General features: G+C 31.7%; 1 protein-coding gene across 4 annotated transcripts in view; it reads left to right on the top strand.

Moving 5' to 3' along the window:
- The window catches only part of Spf30 (survival of motor neuron-related-splicing factor 30), a 59,361-nt gene that overhangs the window by 34,317 nt on the left and 6,374 nt on the right, over positions 1–18,670 (top strand). For all 4 annotated transcript variants that reach the window (XR_013879752.1, XR_013879751.1, XM_080161190.1 and 1 more), the window contains exons 5-6: positions 5,252–5,353; positions 17,443–17,610. Coding sequence is in view for 2 of the 4 variants with exons in the window: in XM_080161190.1 (XP_080017316.1) it covers positions 5,252–5,353; positions 17,443–17,610 (270 nt within the window). In the remaining 2 variants the exon portion in view is untranslated. The remainder of the gene's footprint in view (positions 1–5,251; positions 5,354–17,442; positions 17,611–18,670) is intronic.

Here is an 18,670-nt window from a genome sequence, read left to right as displayed (position 1 = left end):
TAATAATTTGATCTCTAACTATTCAAACAAAATTTTTTCAAAAATTTTACCTGTCCAGAAACCACCTTCCAGCCTGAAGCACCTGAACCTGGAGACCTATCCAAAAAATGATTAAATATACGTGAAGTACTACCCAAAAGTAAACTTTTATCCCAAATAATCTATAGTCTCACATCAATACCTAGCCTAATAATCACGGATTACTTCCCCCCCCCCCCTTATTATTATGCTAATTATGGTTGTTGTCTAATTAAATTAGTATTCTATTATTACCATAAAAAAGCAAAATTAATGTACAAAGTTATAGGGTAATTAACTAAAAAGTATTTAAGTTTTGTAATCATTTAAAATATTTATCAGTCATTTTCTGCTTAATTGGTGCAAGAAAATGAAATTTTGAAATGAGGAATCATATAAAAAAAATACTTATTCAGTATTTGTATTTTTTTGTTCAGTATTTCAGTATTTTTTCTTATTTTAGGATTCAGTATTTTCAGTATTTCCTTTTTTTTCTTCAGTATTTTCAGTATTTTTTCTTATTTTAGGATTCAGTATTTTCAGTATTTCCTTTTTTTTCTTTAGTATCAGTATTTTTTTGGTTGTGGCCACACTGTTAATCCTTTTGTATATTTTTTTATGTACAAATGTACACAATACGATGGAATGCATTTGTCCTGTATCATGGCTTATATGTATTGGTTATAATCCAGCCGAAATAAATCGAATTTGATTTCATACTAGAAAAGTGAATAACAAAATGAAAGCCACATCTTTTTGGGTAGTAATCATCCTAACTAAAACTGCTAAAACCAATAGCAATGACATATTTTATAGTTTTATAAATCTAAATTTAAATACTAAAAAAAAGAATAATCTGCAACTGTAGATACTTGATCTTATTCATTTCTCACTCAAGTAATAATTAAATTTTCATGTTAAGCTTTTGCTCTGCTCATGTGTTTTGTTGAAATAAACTATGGCTTCAAGCAAGATAATTAATTGAATGTGCATAAAAACGTGTATTTTTAATTTCGCAGCAACTCTTTTATTAGGATATGTCCGTATATCTCTAACTGAATAAAACAGTCACTTTTTATCTTACTAATTAAATCTATTCCTCATCTCCACATTTCTACGCCCCTGTATGATTTTGGGACTCTCTTTTAAATGGTAGGGAGGGGACAGATAAATAAAAAATTCCCAAGACTTTAATTTAAAAATTTATTGCCAAACAAAACCATTCCGGGATGTTTGTGGAGCTTCTCTGAAATAGAGAACTCAATTGTTTTAAGGGTTAGCAAGAACTTTACACACAAAACTAACAAAAATATTAACATTTTATGTTAACAGATTTTACATTATACCAATGATTGTTTGTATAAGTAAAATATTGTAAGTAAAATATTGTTTTTTAATACTAATGGATTTGATTTTCCTTGTCATTAATACGAATTAGAATTAAAGCCAAGTTACATGTTTCCCTTAAGAGCACAGCTTAATATATTTGTAAAGCAATTATCGGGAAAGTGCATAAGAAAAAATAAGATGTACAACTGCAGAAAGTTTCATAACTACCTACTATTTTAAAAAGGTTTATTTAAAAAAAAAAAAGAAATTTGAAACATTTAGAATGTAGGTACATCTGTTATATGTATGAAAAAAAATCGTTGTAATTGCCTTTGTGAATTGAGAAAAATATATTGTTCTATGAATTTACTTTTATTTCAAAAATAGAAACATTCATTTTATTTCATATGGGGGAAAATACACATTAACTTAACTAATATGTACAATTTTAAAAGAATTGGAAATTATTCTGTTGTCACTTTTATTTAAGAGCTATTATTTTTCATGATGAGAACTTAGAGGCGAAATATTTTCTATTAGTTGAAATATCTCTTCAAATGATTTTATTGTCAGTTTCAAAAATTTTAATTGTACATTTTATCGAATTCCTTAGGTATATTCTAACTTTTTACATAGTTATTGATAAAATTACACAAAGTCAGGGATATTATGGGATAAGACAATTAATGATTAATTTATATGCATCTTAAATAAGGAATTACAAAATTACTTCTGTAAATTAGTATTGTTGGTTGAATAGATTGGACACTTCTAGTTAGGAACCAACCAATAAAAGTTTAATTAAAGCACCCAAAGTTTTTGCGAACAAATAAGAAAACGAGTACATATAACTTTAGGTAAGTTACAGTCTAATTTCCCCTTCCCTCCCTGAATATAAGTACAGTTAAAGCTAAGGATAGTACAACATAAATTAGCCGGATTTTGTTGAAATTAATTTATCTTAATTGTGTTTTTTACTTAACATGTTCTTATAATGCATAGCAGTAATATTTACATACAATAAGAGAAAAAGATATTATGTAAAAAAGATTAAATACCTATACATATAAAATCAATATGTAATTATAAGTAAGCAACAAACTTCACTTGAAACATTAACTTATTTTTAAAAAGCGAAGCATTAATATTCTACTTTTTCAGTTTTGACACTCTACCAGTGCAGTGTAAATGTTCGTTTTTCCTTTAATTTCAGAGCTTCGCTTTTATTGAGTTGTCATCCTTGTTTTTTACAATATTTTCTTTAAAATATGTTAGGCAAAATAAAATATGAAATACAGGGTAATCCTAATAACTGTCCCTGTCTTATTATTGCATATATTCCAGACAATATTTTATTTTTCTTAAATATTTTATTGATTGTTTATTGTATAGGTATTATCACTTCCGTATAGTGTCATATCTGCAAAGAATTGCATGCTTGCATAACAAGATATAGCTAATGAATTGGAGAACATTTTGTTGTTAATTTTCTAATTTTTTAATGGACGGTATTTTGTTGATATTTTACATTGCTGATGAATTCGTCAGAAGTGATTGTACAATGTACAACATCATTTTTATAGTTACCACTTGCCATACTTATATGATATTACAGTACACATTAAATAGTGACTTAATTCAAAATATACTCGTATAATTTATAAATATTCCTAACTTTTCCTTAATTTCATAGAATTAAACACATTTGAAATAAAATACAAAGTGATTTTGTTTAAGTGAGCTCTTGATTTATTATTAAACACCAGGGTTTCGGATCCGCATTGATTTTTTGCGGATCCGGATCCTCAAAATTTGGTCAGTGCGGATCCGGATCCTACCAGATCCGGTTCCGGATCCTTGACAATAAAAATAAAATCACCAAACCTTTCAAAAATATTTATTCTTTAATTCGAAGTCAAAAATACTTTTAATTTTCAAGTCTGACCCTAAACCTTAAAGATTGGCTCTCATCAAGAGAATGTCTGAGATTGTATATAAATTTAGGTAGATTTTTCCCTTTTTTCTGCATTTTTTTGAGTCCAAGAATCCGGATCCGGATCCTTGGACTCAAAAATATGCGGATCCTTGCGGATCCGGATCCGAAACCCTGTTAAACACACCAATTCAATGAACTTGATTTGTGAAGTATATCATTTGCTTTGTTGCATAGATACAAATCAATTTTATGTAACAATTTAGGGTTTCCCTACATTGTGACACACCCTATATATCTGTACAATATTTGGTTGTATTCATTCTTGTTGTCACTAATTTCATGCTGCCCATAATTTCATCGATAAAATGATAAGAAAAGCAAACTAGATTTAAAACCTTTATAAAAGCGAATAAGGAATATGGCGATTTAATTTGTACCAGTGCAGTGGCTGGACCCCAATCCTTACAAACATAATAACCCATTTTTATGTGTTTTTGTGTGTCAATTTTTTAGTGGGTTGTCCTTTTCAACTTCATTCGGGGGATAAGTTATATTCTTTCATCCCTTGATTGCAACAATATTTAGAAATGGCGGATTAGACCACTGAGTGTGGAAAATCTTTGCTCTTAAAAAACTAAAATGCAAAGTGACAAGAATTAATTTTCAATTCAAATTCACAAACCAAACATTGCATTTGTTTGCCCAGAGTTCAAATTACTTCTAATACATCTTTTTAGGTCTTACAGGGACGGGGGTTTACAAACACCATTATGAGTTAATAATATTTATGATGGATTGAATGTACTATTTGTAATTTATTTTTAAAAGTGAAGCTTTCCTATAATTAAGGTCGATCCATCCGTAACGGTTAGCTATTTTCGTTAATTTAGACATGTTAGAATTGTCCTATCGATTTTAAACTTTGCATGATTTTTCCTGTAGTAGTTAAGTAAGATTTAGAAAGCGTAGCAACTCTGTTATCGTTACCAGAATGTCCATTTAAAACATATTGATTTTTAGGTTATTTGTAATCACTTTGTAAAAATATAAAAAAAATCGTAGACCTTAGATAAAGAATCTATAAATAGTTTTCAAGAAAAAAAAATAATTATGGTTATTACTTATAATTTTGCCCATCTTTTTATTGCGTCTGATTCAAAACAAACAAGGATCAAAATATTCAAAAATTAAAACTATAGAAAAAGAAATTGAAATTAGAACAAGATTTTTAAGTTCTATATATTGATTAATAATGTTATTGGCTTCGACTTGAAGCTTGTTGATTGACATCCCTGATGATGACAATTAGTGGTTGAAACGTTTGAACACTCAACTTTTTTATCCAGCTAATCAAAATTCATTAAAAGTTCTTAAAGTTGTTAAGCCAACGAATAAGAAAACTTAAATTAAACTTGGACTAGTCTACTAAACAGTCCAAAGTCCCCTCTCTACCTGCAAATATCTACCTACGTTCTTAAATAATGCAATTTATTGCGTACAAAAGATCCATAATTAACTAGAAATTGGGGTAAACTACAACGTACTGTTGTATTTGCTTTTGAATTATTTTTTATAGACTTTAAGACGTTAAGTACCACAGTAGGTTTGTAGTAAAGTCTAATGCAATGTCTATGTGTTAGAGCTTTGTTTTAATTTTACGAACGACCTTGAAGGCTACATTATGTTTCTTTGATATTTTTCAATGGGCATTCATACGATTTAGAAATAAAAACGTCAGTAAATAATATAATTCATATCTTAAGTGTTCAACGTGGTCATTCTTTTTTCTCCTTTCCGACAAAGTGGTTAATACTATTAGATGTTTTTAAATATTTTACTTTTTGTTTACCTAATTGAAACGACTAACCGAACAGATTTTCATATTTGTAAAATATGGACGTAATCGTCGTTACTGCCAAATATATCGATGCTTTTTTGCAAAGTTTTAATTTTTATCATTTATTTCAGAGCGTGGAGAGTGCAAGCCTAGGAGAATTAAAGCTTCCAGCCAACGGGGCGACCACGCCTTTTGTGAAGAGTAGCAAGAGAGAACTTGAAATCAAAAGAAAGGTGAGAATGAGATTTGGATACTTAAAAGTTGTTATTGCATTTTCCGGTATGGATTACAACCGGTTTTAAGTCATACTGAAAAATCATGTATCTTTTCGTACTATATCCAGTTTCTACGAATGTAAAAATGCACAATAACAACAGTATCAGTATCAGAATCAGATTTGATTATATAATTGTACATTTTTTTTATATCCATGGAAAGCTTTTTATAATACGATAAGCATAGAAATCCTTCTGAGTTATTTTAAGTACTACTAGAATACCGGTGCATTTATAAAAATTGTTATTATTATTTACTAGTATACTTATTTCTGTTTCTTTTCATTATAAAAGTTAAATATTTAGGCATAGTTTTGGTTAGATTCTACATTACTACCAATCTAAGCTATCTATATAACCAAAGGATAGAATACAGAAATGAAATTTATAAATTTTTTAAAGAATACACAATTTTTTTAACAATATGAAAAGTTTTTTTGAAACCATTATTAGATTTTAAGTGAAACAAGTAATTGGTGTTTATTTGGTAATTTCGACGATTTTTCTAGCACCTCAATGGCGGATTTTTTCATTGTCCACTTTTTTTTTGATTAAAAAAATAACAAGATACACGTTTTATAACGTTGAATGAAAGAGTGATCATTAATGGCTGAATCATTGAATAGGCTATTTAAATCTTACTGGGGGAAAGAATTGTAAGGGTAGCAAAGTGCCTAGTCATCAGATACCATTTTCTTCAAGAGTAATGGTGGTTCAAATTAACATTATTTTCATACAATGCGCTATGTATAATATTTTAATTGTTACCAACCTATAGCTTGGGGGACTAACATGATTGATAGACTTGTTCTATTGGCTATAAACTTTGCACGATTTGTTTTATTTTTAGCAAAAAATTAAAGATAAAATTCAGTCGATATATATATTTGAATAAAAGGGGCCATTAGATTTATTTACCTTCATTTAATTCAAGTCTGATTTTCTAAAAAGGACATTAGTCATTATATTCTTCGTACTTGCGTATAGCTTTAAAGCTCATGCCAAGTTTCATATCGAAATTCAGATTCTAAGTGCCATTTGCGTATTGATTATTGGTTGCATTACCCCCCCCCCCCCCCTGGGCATTTAGACATTTGTCAGTGTTCGTTTATCTTTAATTTGTTGGACTTCGCTATTATGAATGCTGTCATCTTAGATTATTCTTTTGAAGTTTTGTCAACGTCACTATTTTACCAGTGCATCTGCTTAATCATGCTTGGAAATTGATTATCTCTAAAATTACGTCTGCTTTGTCTTTATTGATTGCATAAAATAATGTGTCGCGCCGGCTTTTATTTCGAATAAAAAATGCTGGATATTTGCATCTTTTGGGTTCAACCCATAAATGACTCTTGAATTGATAGCAGAAAGGGAAAATTAATACCTTTTAAAATGTATTTCAAGTGTGGTTTAATGCACATTGTGTATTCTTAGTTTTTTTTTATATTTTACCGAAAATTACTTTTTATGGAAGCTTTCTATTTTGAAATAATCTGTCATATATCTATCGCTTCTGCAGCTGCCAGAGCAACTTTATTCGTTGCATTTTTTATCTGTATGTCCCTGAAAACAAAAACCTTTACTCCACCCAATTTTGAAATGTGGTTTTGCATAAAACAAGAAGTAGAGAGAGGGTGGCAGCCACGTGCACCAGGGAGGAAAGGGGGTGAAGACTTTGGACTGTTCTTATACACATGCTTAAAAACTTTCAGAGACTGTTATGAAATCTTGATTGGTTAGTACAAACTAACAGTGACACTGTCCAAACCATTTTCCTATCCCTATATTAATATACAGAAAGGACAATTTTGTTTATTGATTTATGATTTGGCTTTAACACCAAGGGGGGGCGGAAGTTCTGACACATTTGCGTAAACCTGGTGTATAGGCTTTATCTTTGGGCTGAGAGGATAGGTTATTAGGGATAAAATCATTCTTATATGATGAATTTCCCCCAGATTTAAGATTTTTTGGATAGGCCTACAGGTTCCGGAGCTCCAGGCCTCCAGGTGGTCTCTGTACAGGTAAAAATTAAAAATAAGATTTTTTTTTGAAGAGTTACAGGTTAACTTATAAAACAAAATATGCTTCTTTTTGATTGTTATTCACATATTTAAAGAAAAAACATACATATTTTGTCTCATAAGCTGACATCTAACTTTAAAAAAAAAAAATTTTTTTTTTCATTTTTACCTATAGAGAGACCACCTGGAGGCCTGGAGCTCCGGAACCTGGAGGCCTATCCAAAAAATCTTAAATCTGGGAGAAGTTCATCATATAAGAATGATTTTATCCCTAATAACCTATCCTCTCAGTCCAAAGATAAAGCCTATACACCAGGTTTACGCAAATGTGTCAGAACTTCCCCCCCCCCCCCCTTAATCGTCCATTGTCTTATCTGTTAAGATCCCTGCGTTTATACAAAATGTCTTTGTGGGATTAACATTTTCAGAAAAATATCTTATTCGTGTAATTAGGGGGGGGCACAATGCAGCAAATGTACGTTTTTTTGGACATTTTAACTATGTTTACTAAAAGCTTCATAAATCGATCAATTCTTGGGATAAATCAATGCAGAATATCAATTTAGAATCGCCAATGCAATGAGAAAACAGTAGATCCATTTTTTGAATTAGCTAATTATGAATTTTATTATTTTTTCAACGTCAAAACATAGCCTAAAATAAATTAAACAATTTTGTTTAAGTTTACCCTTTTAATAAAGTAACAGGATCTGTGTGCGTCAGTGTATACTGTAGGATCTTGCTAATCGCTGAACTGATATTATTATCCTTTACAATGTAGCTTCACACAGATTCTGGGAAGTTTATAACTAGTTTGGGGGGGGGGGGGGGGCAACACCCTCACAAGAGAAATCGCCCCTAGAAAAAAATACTCATCCCCCCCCAAAAAAAAAAATTTTCTTCAGATTTTAATTTTAAAAACTAAAATAAAAAATGGGATGGGTCAAAATCCTCCCCCCCCCCCCCCCTATCTCAAGTGCCACATAGCCGCTATATACTAGCTATAAATAAAACAGAATTGTCTAGCGGTTTGCACCACAACTATTCAACTGGGAGTTGTCAGTAGGTCTATCTGTCCCTAAAAGATAAGCAGTAAAATAATTATACTTCGTTGTTTGATGACAGATTTTAAATCTTTAAATGCTTAATAACTTAGAATTATCTTAGAAATCTCTAAATTAAAGTGTCAAAATTGTTGATTTATTAATAAACTTCCCAAGGAATGACTTTCTTTTATTGGTCTGGTACTTATGGCTTTATCATTCTTGCTAGGTAATTAATATGCAATACATTAAAATTTATTTTAAAAATCTAAAATTGAATGTTAACAACCCTTTATAAATAAGTTAAAAAATTGTTTGCCTGCCTGTATTAAGAGAGATCGCTAAATGCTCATGCAGCTTCTTAATGTCAGGCTAAAGTTTAAAATATTATGTGTTTACTGCTTCACCCTACCAAGATAAACCGTCCTTGAAAAACTAACCCTTTACCCAAGTTTAAAATTTAAAACAAAAACTAAGGAGAAGTCTTGACATTCCCTCTTCTCTAGGCGACTAGAATAATAAAAAATTGAAAATTTCCATATGTAGAAAGCAATAAAAATATTAAAGAATTGGACAAATAGACGAACAAATAAGTTACAGTGTAGATGCGCCATAAAGGTTAAAGTCAAGGTTTCATCATAAAAAAATTCTACAATCTCTACACATACACAACTAAAGAGATCAATTTCATCCTTATGTCCATGACAGAACATCAAATCTAAAGAAGCAAGGAAATAGTATTTTTCACAGAGAATTTCCATGACTCTCTGAGCATTCTTGACGGACTAAGTGAGATAAATAAATGATGCTTATATAATTGTTATAGGAAATGTTAAAACAAAGACTAATTTTCTATCTTAAATAGCACCTAAAAAAATATTTGACATTTGAAAGATTATCTTCGCTAATAGAATTGTAAATGATTTTATTATAATGAAAACCAAACTTTTTTTTTCAAATTTTTGCGGGTATAATATTAATTACCCTTCTCTTTCAATAAAGGGGACAAAAATATTTCTTTTGTATTTTTATTGTTCTTGTATAAAGAATTAGGGTTATTTATGTTGGTTTTCCTTTGCTACGTTAAATATAACTGCTAAGATAAATTAACGAATGCTTTGATAAAGTCAAATATTACACACTTTCTCACTAAGTAGGGACTGTATAAAAATGTGAATATACGAAAAAAAGCCTCTTGGGTAAACATTGGACCCGCTTTTTTATCATTATTATAACCTTGCTAAATTATAAATGTATGTGGGAAGGTTACCCAAGCGGCTTTTTTTGAGAAATAACCTAAAGAACATAAAATAAACGTAAAAATGAAACGTATGAAAAAACCAGTGGCGTGCGAACCGAAGGGGGCATTTGGGGCAATCGCCCCCCCCCCCCCTAGCGACCAAAACGCCCCCCCCCCCCTGCCCCCCCCTAGCAACCGCCCCCCCTGCCCCCCCCTAAATGTTAAAAAATGCCCCATTTTGCCCCCCCCTGGTCAACAAAAATGCCCCTTTTTGCCCCCTACCCTACAAAAGGCAAAACTATCCCAGTTTCCAAAAAAAAAAGATCAAGAAATACTCAAAAAAAAAAATTTTGGCGCTTCGCGCCAAACAGACAGTTACTATTCATTTAACCTTACCAAATTAGTGTAGAAATTAGGTTATAATCTTTTTTCACTGAACATAACAAACCAGGTTATAGGAAGTATTTTATTTTGTATAATATAAACTTTTTACCAAAGAAATTTTGTACAATGTACATCCCAAATGATGATACACAAAATTACCCCTTATATAGATTACAATTAGTGGATGAAATGTATGGAAACTAGACTTAATTAACCAACCAATCAAAATTCCATTAAAGTCCCCAAAGTTGTTGAGCCAACGAATAAGAAAATTTTATAAGAAATATTGGGGACTAGTGTAATAAATAGCCCAAAAACCCCTCCCTCCCTGCATATTTGAAGAAAAAAACTTGCGCTTCGCGCCTTCCAAATGGTTTCTGCTATGAAATATTGGGGACGAGTACGTAATAAATAGCCCAAAAACCCCTCCCTCCCTGCATATTTGAAGAAAAAATTTGCGCTTCGCGCCCTTCCAAATGGTTTCTGCTATGAAATATTGGGGACTAGTGTAATAAATAGCCCAAAAACCACTCCCTCCCTGCATATTTGAAGAAAAAAATTTGCGCTTCGCGCCCTTTCAAATGGTTTCTGCTATGAAATATTGGGGACTAGTGTAATAAATAGCCCAAAAACCCCTCCCTCCCTGCATATTTGAAGAAAAAAATTTGTGCTTCGCGCCCTTCCAAATGGTTTCTGCTATGAAATATTAGGGACTAGTGTAATAAATAGCCCAAAAACCCCTCCCTCCCTGCATATTTGAAGAAAAAAATTTGCGCTTCGCGCCCTTCCAAATGGTTTCTGCTATGAAATATTGGGGACTAGTGTAATAAATAGCCCAAATACCACTCCCTCCCTGCATATTTGAAGAAAAAAATTTGCGCTTCGCGCCCTTTCAAATGGTTTCTGCTATGAAATATTGGGGACTAGTGTAATAAATAGCCCAAAAACCCCTCCCTCCCTGCATATTTGAAGAAAAAAATTTGCGCTTCGCGCCCTTCCAAATGGTTTCTGCTATGAAATATTGGGGACTAGTGTAATAAATAGCCCAAAAACCCCTCCCTCCCTGCATATTTGAAGAAAAAAATTTGCGCTTCGCGCCCTTCCAAATGGTTTCTGCTATGAAATATTGGGAACTAGTGTAATAAATAGCCCAAAAACCCCTCCCTCCCTGCATATTTGAAGAAAAAATTTGCAAAATTTCCAAAATGAGTGTTTTTATCTCCCCCCCCCCAATTTTTTAAAATGGGGTTATTCATCCTTCGGTATATTCCTCTTAGTATTATTTTTAGCGATTTCGAAAATTTGAGTACCCCCCCCCCCCCCCCCCCAACAAAATAATAATTTAAGTAAACTATTATTAGGTTGGACAGGAGGAAGGGAGGGAGGGTATATAAGGCGAGACACGAGCCTTGCCTTGCCTCCTTAGTCAACCATGCCAACCAGTTTAGGATCTCAGTCCCTCGCTACAAGGCAATCTGTAGTCGACTAACAAACAGCTTCAAGCTTTCAGTCTATTTATATACAGAATTCTTACTGTATTGTTTTCCCCTTTCCCCTCCCATCTGACCAACAACCCCCTTATCCCCGCCCCCTTTATGTTCTCCCTCTCGTCCGCTCCGTGTCCGCGTTTTTTAACTGTATTGTTTACCCCTTTCCTCTCCCATCTGACCAACAACCCCCTTTTCCCAGTCCCCTTTATGTTCTCCCTCTCGTCCGCGTATTTTTAGCAAGAACAATTTTATTTGTGGGTTGCGTAGCAATATTTAAAAGAAATAGCCTAACCTAAAATAGTTTTTTGAAATTTAGAAAATTAAAGTACCCCCGACAACGAACATCTGTGGCCGCAGCGCTCGGCTCCCTAGCCTATAACCTAACCTAACCTAACCTAAAATAGTTTTTTGAAATTTAGAAAATTAAAGTACCCCAGACAACGAACATCCGTGGCCGCAGCGCTCGGCTCCCTAGCCTATAACCTAACCTAACCTAACCTAAAATAGTTTTTTGAAATTTAGAAAATTAAAGTACCCCAGACAACGAACATCCGTGGCCGCAGCGCTCGGCTCCCTAGCCTATAACCTAACCTAACCTAAAATAGTTTTTGAAATTTAGAAAATTAGAGTACCCCAGACAACGAACATCCGTGGCCGCAGCGCTCGGCTCCCTAGCCTATAACCTAACCTAACCTAAAATAGTTTTTGAAATTTAGAAAATTAGAGTACCCCGACATCGGCTTCCCCACACAGCACGGACACGTTATTGAATTAAATTGAAGCTTGCCTTTTTCCCGTGTTCAAATCTTTTCCTCCTCCCGCAGACTATCCAGACTGTCGGGGGGGGGGGGGGGGGGGGGGGTACTCAAATTTTCAAATTGATAAAAAATTTTGTAACAGGATAACGCCCATCCTTCCTGCTGAGATTTTATAACATCCCCTTCCACCCATTAAAAATGTTTTGTGGTGGAGGGGGGGGGGGGGAAAGGTTAATTTATCTTCTGTACTATTTTTTCGAAGATGCTTTCTAGCTCCCTTCCCTTCGGTCATTGCAGTGTGAGGAGAAGGGATGGGGGAGAAGAGATGGGGGGGGGAAGAGGTGGGGGATATAAATGGGAAATAGGGATGGGGGAAGGGATGGGGAAGAAGGGATAAGGACTAGGAGGCCCATAATCAAATAATCCCACCCCTTAAAACGCCCTTATTTAAATAAAAAAAAGCGACTAGAAAATTAATTTATATGTTAAAACATTGCTCAATTGACATAGGGTCGAAATTTTCAAATTCCTTGAATTGAGATAATTTCTTGTTTAGGTAGCCAACTTCAACGAGCTGGTACTCGGTCAATTTTAAATATTTTCAAAAAATTTCAACTGCTAGTTTCATCATTATGCTCATATTATATATTAATTAAAAGATAAGGTTCAAATTCGATGGTTAAAAATTTTGAAATGTCCAGCTTTGCTGCACTGTGGGGGGGGGGGTGTTATTTTGTTCTTTATGTCCAACCCCTGCTGGCGCTTTGACCCTGCGGAGCTGCCCTGTACCCAATAAAACCTAAAGGCAACCACTAACACGAACCAAAACTTCCATCCATACTTTCTTTAATAAAATAATAAAACTGGGTGGGGATGTTCTGTGCTCGACCAGGAACTTTAAGGAAAACCACTGAAATTTCATATCTAGTCAGGTGATAAAAAATTATTCCAAGAGTTTTAAATTAGTCCTTTTTTATCTTTAACATAATGTTAGCACAATTCGACGATTTAATTTGAGGACTGCATTTGATAAGTAATCTACAATATGCAAATATTTTTACCCTTCTCATTATTTTTTTTTTTTGCATATAAACGTATTCATAAATCTATGCTGGGCCATTAAGATTCGCCTGTAGGCGTTTTTCTTGAATTTTTAGATTCTTGTTGCTCAAAGCGTAGGGAAAAGTTCCTTTAAATATCTACGTATTCTTTAGTCCTACGTGAACGTTTTGTCTTCTATTTTACTTTATTTCTAAAATTCTATTCTATTCTAACTAAATAAATTATTTAGATCGACCTATAATTTAGAATATTTTCAAGGCAGTAATCATGGTTGTATCTCCCATCTACTTGTGGTTATTAAAAATAATTTTACAATTTCTATAAAACCTAGAAATACAAACTTCTTTATAAATAAATCATTTTTATTTATAAATACTTGGTACAACAAATGATGTAAAATTATTTAATGACTGATTAAACTTAATGTATGTAATTAAATATTTATCTCAATTATAAGGGGAGCAGGCATTTATTACCACATTTGTTAAAATCACCCATATAATCAAAAATCAACATGGCAACAGTCTTACTGGAGTATAATTTATTGTTTGATTGTTATATTTCTTAATGAAATACCAATTTCAACATATATAGCTTTATTTCTATAGACTAAATTTCAGTGAATTTGTTATATATTATACCTGTTGTTTGTGCTAACTTTTGTTTTGGTAAAAGGTTACTTTTATAACCACATATTGTTGAGTTCTTTTTATTGTTACTCAAAACCCAATAAATTGATCTCATTGGACAAAAACTAAAGAAGGATCACTAAACATTTATGTCTCAATTGGCCTATTAGGTAATTTTAGCCAAGATGATGACAGGGTTATATTATATTATGCAAGGGATCCCCTGAGGAGGGGGGGGAATGAAAAAAATATGTGTAAGGGGGGAAAAATTTAAAAATAAAGGGTACTTCAAAACATTTTTTCCACTCCAGGGAGATAAAAAACTAGGGGGGGGGGGAGAGAATATTTTGCATCCGAGGAAAAAAAATTAATCTTGTGCAGAATATACACCCCAATCAATTGTAACCCTACTTAAAACTGATATAAAATACATAATATACATTCTCGTATTCATTAGAAACCGATTAATATCCGCTTGATTAGAACCGGTTCTCATCCGTACGAAAAACTATGTCTAGCATCGTGTTATATACAGTTTCCTACGAATATGAAAATGTACAATCATAAGATTAAAACCAGTTTTTTTTATCCCGCGCCTTCGGCATCTCAGGGCTAAAAAACATGGTTTTAATCTTATAATTTCACATTTTATATCCGTGGAAAGCTGTTATAATACGATGCGAGAAATAATTACAATATTATATAATATATAATAACCTAAATTAAATTTAAGTAATTATGTTTCGCGACCTGTTGCTAGTTCCAAAATTTTCCTAATTATGATATTAATTGCCATGTTAATTTTGAAGATAAGTTAACTTTTTACTTTTCTTGTTAATAAAATTTAAAAAGCTTTTTACACTTGTAGTTTGTCCGTACATAGCAATTTTGGCTATTTTTACTCTCATTTTGGGTTTATACAAAATATATCTTAATGTTCAATTCCTCGTTCGCTTAATGTAATAAGCAAAGAATCTATATGTTAATTTACTTCATTTTCGCTTCTTGCATTGTAGAAATATTCTCTTTCTTAAATATATTATTATTACATGTCTACTCTATATTTGTTAACATATGTTTGTTCCTATGGTTGATTTGCAGAGCTCCGCATTTCTCATATTTTCATCATTCAACTTTGATAATGAGTTTTGATAATCAATTTTATTGACAAAAACTTGTGAATAAGTTTTAATATAGCGTTTATCAATTACTTTAAAGATTAAGTGTTTTTGTTGTTAAGATCCGGATTATGTTAAGATAAATGTACTTAGGTTTTTTAATTGCAAAGAAGGTTTTTTGTTTTGTTTTAAACTTTAAAGATTTTATAAGTTTTGATTCATTATTCAAATAATGTTTTTTTGTATGTTTAACTGAATCGATTGAGTTTTCTTTTTAGGAAAATTTAATATAGGCCCTGAACAGGCTTTTTTTTCTATTTTCATAATTTTGAATGCTATAAGAGGTTTGTACAGTTGTCAGCATTTATCAAAAGCAAGAGTACAACTAACATTTAAAATTGGTTAATACTTTTTTTAATATAATATATAATGTTAATTTACTTCATTTTCGCTTCTTGCATTGTAGAAATATTCTCTTTCTTAAATATATTATTATTACATGTCTACTCTATATTTGTTAACATATGTTTGTTCCTATGGTTGATTTGCAGAGCTCCGCATTTCTCATATTTTCATCATTCAACTTTGATAATGAGTTTTGATAATCAATTTTATTGACAAAAACTTGTGAATAAGTTTTAATATAGCGTTTATCAATTACTTTAAAGATTAAGTGTTTTTGTTGTTAAGATCTGGATTATGTTAAGATAAATGTACTTCGGTTTTTTAATTGCAAAGAAGGTTTTTTGTTTTGTTTTAAACTTTAAAGATTTTATAAGTTTTGATTCATTATTCAAATAATGTTTTTTTGTATGTTTAACTGAATCGATTGAGTTTTCTTTTTAGGAAAATTTAATATAGGCCCTGAACAGGCTTTTTTTTCTATTTTCATAATTTTGAATGCTATAAGAGGTTTGTACAGTTGTCAGCATTTATCAAAAGCAAGAGTACAACTAACATTTAAAATTGGTTAATACTTTTTTTAGATATTGATTTTTGAGATTTACAATTATGTAAAATGTTAGATTATTGTATGCATTCTTAAAAGTAGAGATGCTCTATAATTAGGGTTTCTTAGAACAACCAAGAATGTTCTTCGCAGTTATTCTCTAAAACTTTCTTAATTTTTATTACTGCAAATCATTCAGTGGTGTATATTCTGCAAGAGATCTCCTGCTAAAGGGGGGAGGGGGAGGTTGGAATAAAAAAAATATGTTGGAGGGGGAAAAAGAAAAAAAACGAGATCTGAAAACATTTCATCTTTATCCTTGGAGAAATAAATTTATATTTTCAATTTTTGCGCTGCCTATAGATATATAGAAATATTTTCTTTTTTTAACTTTTATAACCATAAGTGTGGCCTCTTCTTTTACGACCTTCACTGGAAAATTTGAAGTCAATTATCTTGTTTGTTTACTTTGCTTTCATAAATAAAACTTTTTTGGAATATTGACATATTGGGAAAAAGGTGTTATCTTAGGTAAACAATGTTTTACGTCTTTCAACTTCACGTTATAATCACGGAGACAGGGGAATTAGGGGCAATAAAATTATTTTCTACATAATTATTCTTTTTTATTTTCAGAGGTTTAGATAAATTCCATTCCTATTTCTAAATGCTAGGATAAGGACGCAGTAATCCTGTTTATTTTATTTGCTCCTATAAAATAATTATAAAATAATACACAGGCTGTATTTAAAAAAAGAATTGAATAAATTAAATTAATTTAAAGACAGTTTTATTTATTTAATACTAATGAAGATATTGGTCAAGCCTGTTTGAAAATGGTTATACTATCAAAATTACCTATTTTTTAAATAGATCTACATATCATAATTTAATTTTGACTTAAATCTTATTTTTATGTGTTTATCCATTGCTTAACTATACCATGTCCCTGATTTATAAATCTTGTTATGTTTACTCTGATAAAGTCAGTCTGAAGCTAAAGTCAACAATGTTGTTGCAAGTTTATTGCACGATTATAAATGAAAATATTCCAGTTTTTTTTTCATATAAAAAGTAGCGGCGGCCTTTTTTGTTGTTTCATCTTTGTTTTGCCCCCTCTTCAACATTTTAAAATTCTATACAGCAAAAAAATTCTTTTGACTTCCTCGCATTTTGAACAGATTATTGTTTATTCATAATGAATAACATTTTGTAATTTTTACGTTATTAAAGCTATAAAAAGGAGACTCGAAGCAACTGTACAAATTATATGGTCTACTTAAGCTAAATTTCTTGATTTAAAGGGATTATAAATGTTGATATAAATATTAATAAAAAACTGGTTTTTAGGAGTACCTGAAAGAAAAGAAGAAAAAGAAACAGGAGAAAATGCAAGAACAAATAGAAACAAAGGAAAAAGAGAAAAAGCAATGGCAAAATTTCTCTAGTAAAGCCTTTGGAAAGAAAGGATTTGTTAAGAAGAGCATATTCAAAACTCCAGAAAGTAGCGATGGAAAGGTAAAGCTTTATATCGTATTTCAGACAATATAATCTTTGATTAAATACTTTTTCTTCAAGTCCTATCAATGTAATTTTTAGTTTTTAATAAAAGGGTTGTGAGAAAAAAAAATTTTAAACTCAGTGATTTTGCTTTTTTAGTTTTGTCACTCGTAATGTATGGATAGGGAAGAATTTTAGGCAAAACAAATATTAATATAAGTGCAATCATCGGAAATCTTAATAGACAATTCCTAATGCTGGTATTATGTTGTGTCTTGTAATGAGTTTATTCTGTAATCCTTATATAAAGTTGATAGGATGTTTGTATGTTTGTCTTTGTGTACCGAAGAATTTTTGTTAACCACTGAACCGATATGGTTCTCCTTTACAGGGTAGCTTCTCATAGGTCCTGGGAAGGTATTTAACTTTTGGGGGGAAGGTAACACCAACTTCCCAAGAGGTATCGCCTTCAGTAAAAAATTACCCTCCCTACAAAAAAAGTTTGTTTACTTTTTCATTTCTCACCCCCCCCCCCCCCTCTCCCCTCAAGGTCACTTAGAGGCCGTTAGTTGGAGATATGGCATTCATTTTCCCTATTTTTATCCCTTCTTCTTGGCACCACTGGTTTATTTTTGAAAAGGTGCATTAAGGTGTGTGTAATTGTATCTATCTCACTCCATTTCTCTCTTCCGCCTCCGCTTTTTTTTGCGGGTGCATAGCATCTTCATAAGTAATTTTATCTATACCTACCTATGCATTTTAGTTCTTGTATTGCACCTATCCTATTATACAAAATAGTAAGGTTTTTGTCTGTGGCTTACGATTTCGATAACTACTCGAACTATTGAGTTCTTCGTTTCAGGGAAGCTTCACAAAGGTCATGGGGTAGTTTTATGCCTTGCTCTTCGAATACATAGCCTCGAGTCTACAGCCTATGAGCGCAGAGGCTATTTATATATAGAGAAAGCAAGTACAATTGTCTATGTCAACGAAAGCGATTTATTGATAAAAATTGGTAGAATATTTTATACTGTGCTACTTATTTACACATATTTGTCATTCATAAATAGTTTAAAAT

This window comes from Acartia tonsa, chromosome 5 (genome assembly GCF_053477335.1).
Source record: "Acartia tonsa isolate MP-2025a chromosome 5, ASM5347733v1, whole genome shotgun sequence".
In the NCBI taxonomy this organism is placed as follows: domain Eukaryota; kingdom Metazoa; phylum Arthropoda; class Copepoda; order Calanoida; family Acartiidae; genus Acartia; species Acartia tonsa.
Note: the sequence above shows the minus strand (reverse complement) of the source record. Positions and strands in the feature narration are given on the sequence as shown.